Source organism: Parasteatoda tepidariorum, unplaced genomic scaffold (assembly GCF_043381705.1).
Source record: "Parasteatoda tepidariorum isolate YZ-2023 unplaced genomic scaffold, CAS_Ptep_4.0 HiC_scaffold_2481, whole genome shotgun sequence".
Taxonomy (NCBI): Eukaryota; Metazoa; Arthropoda; class Arachnida; order Araneae; family Theridiidae; genus Parasteatoda; species Parasteatoda tepidariorum.
The window spans coordinates 1-7531 of NW_027261564.1; the positions used below are offsets into that span (position 1 = coordinate 1).

The 7531-nt window shown below is 29.9% G+C and overlaps 1 protein-coding gene across 1 annotated transcript; it reads right to left on the reverse strand.

The window, feature by feature from the left end:
* Nucleotides 1–758: 758 nt before the first annotated feature.
* Nucleotides 759–6692, reverse strand: LOC122273121 (glucose dehydrogenase [FAD, quinone]-like; the record flags this gene model as incomplete). The annotated part of the gene is made up of 3 exons (XM_043057184.2): nucleotides 759–1325; nucleotides 2908–3085; nucleotides 6544–6692. Coding segments are annotated over 3 exons (554 nt in total), but the record flags the coding sequence as incomplete, so codon positions are not given.
* Nucleotides 6693–7531: the final 839 nt, after the last annotated feature.

Consider the following 7531-nt stretch of genomic DNA (forward strand, 5'->3'; position numbering starts at 1 on the left):
TATTGATTGTATGATAGATGAACACTGATGTATTTCAGCCTCTGACTTGGATATCTCTGTTATTAATATATATTTATTTTAAGCATCACATCCAACTAAAAAATGGGTATTAAAACAATAACAAAAATCACACAGCAAGCGAAAAGCTTTTAATACGGAGGAAAAAATGGGATTTGAAAAAAAACTTCGTTAAATGTTATAATTCGTTCAACTACCATTTTCTTTCCCAACCCGTAATTTAAGACAATTTTGGAGCAATTGGGTACTAGCAACTAATCACATTGTTGTGTCGAATCACGTGGTTGTGCATGGCATGCTAACGTTAAGACTTGGGTTTATAATCTGGATGTATCAATTTTCGGATCAGATGTAATTGGATGCCTGCAAGCTACGTCAAGTGTGTTTGTCGAGCCTGATTAACTGAGCTACTCGTGACGTCACTTGAAAGCACCCAATTGTCATGACTCCAGAACTAAAGTTAAATAGAGGAACCCTAATGTGAAAGGAATATACAAATTCTATAATTGCGGATAGGATCTGTAGAATGAAGTGACCACTCATAAAAAGTGACCACTATATCCACTGAGCTTTACTGGCATCACAAATAAGGTAAGCAACAAATATGTTTCTTTTTATCAGCTGGGTGATCCATAATCATTTCATTAGACTTTTAATTGAAATCTTGTAAAAATAAGGTTAAAAACAAAACTAGGAATAAAAAATTAGACTTTTTAAATAAAAACAAATGCGTCCGTATAAAGGTTTCAGTTGAATGTCTTCACATGTAGTGGGAAAAAAAAGGTTCCGTAGTTTTTCCTACTCAGTATCGCCATCTATTGACAAAGTTTTTAACTTATTTAAAGTCCTGATAATGAATTATCTGATTCCTTTAAGCAGAATGTAGCAAACCGTATATTTCCTATCTGCTTCCCTTTTTCTTTTATTGATTTTTCGAATCACCAATCATTTTGGTATAATATATCCATGAGGAATAATCCTTCAAAACCATGTACCCGCAAGTCATGGTATTCCACAGTTCACAATCATGGATATTTTACAGAGAATAAAACAAGATTAAATAAGCATAAAGATAAACGTTTACTTTAATTCTGGATCAACCACGGTAGATGGATCATTTATTGCACCCATTTTCGCTGTACCAACTGCGTGACTCATAGTGGTGACAATAGATCCAGCTTGGCATGCAAAATAGCCATCTGTATTGCCTAAATATTTCTCACAGCCAGGATACACAGTTTGAAATGGTCTTGCACCAACATTTTGCAACGGCTTTGTCATCGCAATTCTGTGACAAGTCTTCATTCCTATTCGAAGTAAAAGAGGTTATTGAGCTTAAAAATTACCTGTAAATTTATTACGATATAATTTTCACTTGCATTAATATTATCTAACGTAAAATAATTTCCATTTGTTAGGTGATAATTAAAAGCTTAACATTTCTTTATTTCCTGTTCTTCTTAATATTTTTTCAGGTAAACTTGACGTAATATTACATTTGGAATATGTATATGTAAATGTGGTATTTTATGATAAATTAATTGTTTCACGTTTTTCCCGTTCCAATTTTTAAACTGGACAAGAAATTTTTAAATTGTGAAGGCGTTATGCATTAATTTTGTACGAGTACCGATTTATGGGAATCATATTGCAATCTATCTAATTAGTTGAGGTATTGTTTTCTACGTATTTGTTTACGCTGAATCGACTGTACATCTTGTACACTATAAACATACAGGATGACAGTTTAAAAGTTGTAAGGTTTTTTATGTATAAATAGTACTACTTTTGACATGCAGTTGTGTACAGCTCTTAAATTGCTATTTAATGGCTATCTGGATATATTTATGCATATTCATCATGCTATCTAGATGTATTATGCATATTTATGAACAATATATTTTCTGATGAGACTTTGCATGTTGAATTAAATAAGACCAAAACTCTGAAGTGAATAGATAAATATATTCGAAATTAGAAGGGTTTTTTTTTCATATAAAGTAGTACAGTTCCAAAAATTGCACTCTTTATACAATAAAACCAAGAAATATTTGTCTTATTGACTCACTTTTTGTTTCGTTCGATTTAGCTAAGTAAACTGCTTAAACGACACCCTACTTTTCTTTATTGCAATTTCAGAAACTTATTTAGGTTCAAGTTACATAGCTTCTAAACGATTAGTCCGTGTTTGGTTTCATTTCAAACAGTGCAAAATACTACGTAAAAGACAATACACCATTCATCTTATATACCCCGGATGCCCCCGCTAGGGGGCGGGACGGGGTTGAGCTTTGAATATATAGCACTGCGAAAATTTTACGTAAGTAAATAGCACTTTTTTACCCATAAAAACTCTTACAACTTTTGAACTAATCACCCCACTGGCTCGTGCTTATTTTCAATCAATTTAGATAAAAGATGAATAGGAATAATGCCTCATTTCTTACGAGAGTTATGCCAGGTGCGTATAAAATTTCGCTTTTCTTGCATTTTCTATAACCGTTATAAGACCTAAATTAATCTTTCAATATTACAGAAATCGTTCTTGTTTAATTTGACGTAAAAACTACTTATAAAAAATAGCCGATATGCGTTAACAGCAGAAAGTTTATTACTTATTTCCCCCTCTTTTCTTCCCTCCTTTCAAAGCTTGACGTAAGAGACCCTGCAACTATTTATCACTTCAAATAACGTATAATAATGTGCCACGTGTTCGAATTTTCGAACTATCTTCTCGATAAACGAAATTATCAAAAAAAGTCAGTGGCAGATGAACAGTAATTTTAAATAACTCATATTCACTATAGAAAAATGAAAAAAGCATTGAAAGAAATAGTTTTAAAATTTATTTCACCTTTTGATTAAAATCATTAATTATAATTTCATTACCTTCAACCATATCTTTTAAGTCCTGTGGATTTGCGAAGTAATTAGGATCAATAAGAGGAGGATCTTCAGGATTGGAAGACAATAACTTTACATATCCTCTACTTTTTGGCTGAATAACAGAAGCGAAGCAAGTAAGAAATGTCTTGTTTTCGTACGGAGCGAATATTTGGTCTAATGCCTGCAAAGAAATTTTTGTAGAAATTTGTATGCACGTTTTCAATTTATTCATTAATTATTCTCTATTCTCACTACACTCACTTTTAGAACATTAATGTTGTTCAAAGAAAAAAAGAAACATAAATTGTAGGCAGTGATGGGCATCATTCACGAAAATTTTATTCATGACTAAATTCATTCATAGTAAATTTATTCTGAATGATTATTCATACGAAAATTTAGTCATTATTAATCATTCATTATGCAAATGTATAAAAATTTTTGAATAATGATTGATGAATAAACTCATTAGTCATGAATAATTTTTCTGAATGAAATTTTGAATAACCAGCAAAAAATGCAATCGATATGTCTTTGTCTATAACAAGATGCAAAACATCGTTTGCTCTTAAACTTCTTATTTTAGGAATTAAACTATAAAACTAAGCCAAGTATGACTATTTATTTTTATGTTATTTAAACTTACTCCTGCGTAACATACTTAGTTGTGCTAAAAAGTAGGTTTATAACAGTTTAGTTATTTAAGTTCATTATAAACTTTTGTTCTAAAAACTATAAAACGCAATTTTTTATAGTTTTTGAAAGCAAACGATAATACTATTTTAAATTTTTAAACAAAATTTTAACTTAGAAAATTAAACGCTTTTTTGCCATGTAACCATTTCTCAAAAGTATGCAATACGTTAGACAAAAGTAAATTTTCTCAAACATTATATAAATATACTTGAAAAGGATTACGTTTTATTTGTAGTTGTCATAATCGTAGTCAATTAGAGTATCGCGTGCCCATTTTTGTTGACCAGTGAAATTATTCAGTTATTTTTGACTAATGAATAAAGGATACTGTATAACGAATAATGAATGATTTATTCTTTATTCAAAATATTTCTGACTAATGAATAAATCTTTATTCATCATTCATTATTCAGATTTTGAATAATTATTCATCATTCTTTATTCATTATTCTGAATGACAAATGACCATCTCTGATTGTAGGTCACACCTTAGCAATGTACGTAATGATGTAAAATGAAGCTGGTGTTTAAGTGGTTCAGCCGGTTAGAACGTTGTCATCACCGAAATGAAGGCTCTGAGTTAGATCATGACGACTAACTGATCAACCAGCATTAGATCGCAACAAACTGTATGCCAAATTTGCTTTTGTTGAAAGTTCTCACATGAGAATGGTGAGAAAATATATGGTAGTAAAAACCAACTTAGGAACGTCAACGTCATTTGACCAGGGTAAAAATTAAATACCGTTGGTATTATGGCAATAAAAATTAGAGCCTTAAGATACCTGCCTTTGTGGTTGACATAGTTGAGTGATGTTTAAAGGGAAGTATCTATCTATATTATATAAAACGTTAATACGTACGTATGTATGTATGTATCAATAAAACCGATGATATTTCTTTTCTCGCGCTGGCAACAGTTTTCCTTTTTAATTGATTGCATTCGGCGCGCAAGAGCACGTAGTGAGCAACCAGATAACAATAACCAGAGTGAGCATTATCAGGTTGTTCAATTCAGATTCATGCACTAAAAACATGACAATATTTAATTTAAAATCAATTAGGAATTAATTAATTAATTGAAGTGAGAATGCTTTAAAAGGCAGCTGTTGAATTGATATTTTCTACTGGGAGCTACCTAAACGTCTAAAAAACGTTTAAGTGTTTGTATTGAATGCATTGAATTTTTTTATATTTCGCATTTATTTATGCATTGAATTTTCACGCTTTTAAATGCAGAATATTAGTGAAGCAATATTTGATAATTTATTTTGCTAATATGTTTCTTATTTAGCTAATGTTTTGATTTTTTCACCATGTACAATCTAAATAGCTAATATACTTTTTTAAAAGCCAATAAGAACATTGGTAGAATTCTTCTACATTAGTACAATACTATGTCTTTGATGATAAAATACTATGTCTTTGATGATAAAATACTATGTCTTTGTGCTAGAACATTGTGTTCATTGGCGAGCGAGAGCAGAGAGCCATGGTTCACGGCGTGAACCACATAAGATTGCGTAGCAATTCTCGGGGGTTGGCGAGCGTTAGCGAGCAGGGGGCGGAGCCTCCTAGTATTTTTTAACAGGCGTGCAAAATATTCAAACACTAGCTGAAAAAATTTTCAAGAATTTAACAAAATGTGAATTAAATGCTTCTTTTTCAGGCGATGAAATTTATGTAATTGTTGATATATAAATATGTTTATCTAAATGTTTTTAATATGCGTTAAAAATATTCCAAGTTACACATGAATATTTAAGTAACATTTTTGTTAATTTGTGTAAAATGGAGAAAACATTTTGAGTTGAGATAAATATGAAATTTTTTATTAAATATTATCTACTATAAAAAATTTGAAGAATTTTTTAACAAACTTAAAACATACTTTATTTTTCGTATAGTTTTGTCATACCATTATAGGCATTACATGTTTCCTAACTTTTAAGTTTATTTTATTTCCTAAATTTATATTCCTATTTAATTAATCCTAATCCCACATTAAATGAAAAAGTTAGCTAATTGCTTTTTATTAAATTTCATAAAGAGCGAATAAGATTATTTCCATTCCATAATAAAAAGTAACGGCTTACTTTTTTTTCAATGTTAGAATTTAATCTTCATTCTAAAATTACGGTAATATAACCGGCAACAGTCTGCCCATTCAACTAACCGTAAAGTTTACAGTATAAAACAATTTCTACTTTAACGATTTTGAAAGCGTTTGCAACTAGTATAGTTAAAAAGCCACGAATACAAAACTATACGGTTTTGTAACCATTTACAACTAGTATTGTTTCAAAACTGTACAAAAGAAATTTAACTGGACATTAGAGATAGTTCAGTAGCTTTATGGTGCTACCCTTGGCTATCAGTGATAACAGATGTATATTTTGTTTGCCAAGGTGCTGTCATATATGTGTAAATGAGAGCACCGTATTCTAATAGCCAAGGGTCACAATTTTCGGAGTGCAGGACACTAGAAATTTTTCATGTTTTATAGGTAATGAAGAAAATATTGTAGTGTCAACTCTGAAACTCGAACTCTAGTTCTGTCGGTCATGAGATTGACAGATTAGCCCTCTCGTTTTCAATATGTACCTCTCTGCAATGAACTAAATAATATCTTTTGGTGCTTCTAGTTTGTGCGATGAAATTCTGGTTGTTTCACCGTATATGGTGAAAGCAGTTAAGGAATAGTGTTTCTCACAGTTAACGGTTTGAATATCATTTTATTCATGATTATTTGACGGTTTTGTTCGAATATTGTAAATAACAATCAAATAAATTGTCGTTTAACCATTTTTCCGAGAAATTTTTAACAGTGTGAACAGATCTATGTTAATAGATAAGGAAAAAGCTCTAAGGAAAATTTCAGCTAAGACTCGTTTCTTTATAAGAGAGAAATTTTCTTTACATATTAACACAAAAACTACTCACATATTCTTGTATATTAAAATTTCTTTTTAAATCTGCTGCACTACCCAGAAAAAAGTAGAGCTCATAGTTTGGAAAATCTATTTTTGGTCTGATATATGAATCCTTTAGAAACGCCAACGCTATCACACCCTCTGGTGACGCCAAATAACCTGAAATAAAATATCAAATTATGATTAAGTTAAAGCCTTTCTCGTGTTATTAGATTGATTTTAAGAACTAAATTATATCTCTTACGTAACTATTCTGTACGTAACTATACTATATAAGTATTCTGTACGTATTACCTAACTAGATGCGTATTCTGTGCGTAAAAGAATTCCTAATTATTTTTAACACTTACTTATTTAAAAAGAAATAACCATCCTTGGTGATTAGTTTGTTTTTATTCTGCAACTTTTTAATTAAAAGCATCTGCCAAATAAAAAACCTTTTATTTCTGTAAAAATTTATATCGATTAATCAATGTAAACTATATTTAGTTATTTTAAACTTATAAGCTTATCTCCAAAATACACATATACTGAAATAAAAAATATGCAATTCATAACTTAACTTAAAAAGACAAGCGATTGCCTGAAAGTTAATAATTAAACTTAAATCAACATTGCTGAAATCAACCTCTGAATTTACCCCGAAGTGTCTTTATATCCCAGGTAGATTTTTAATAATAACAGATTGTTATAAATCGATGATCTTTATAAATCGATATAATTTAAAAAAATATTTATTGAGATTGGATATTTAATAAAATGTAAAATAAAATAAAAAATCCTTACATTTATAGCAAAATAGATGGTTATAAAAATGAGATTTAACACGAATTAGATTTAAAACTAACAACTCGTAGGATTTCCCCATACACACAATTAAAACTTTCAGGTTTGGAAATTGTTATTAATACGTAAAATGCATAAATATTTTTTAAAAAATTTAGATAAGAAAGAAATAAGCATCTTAGCAAAGCTGTTAAGAATTGTATTAGCTTAAC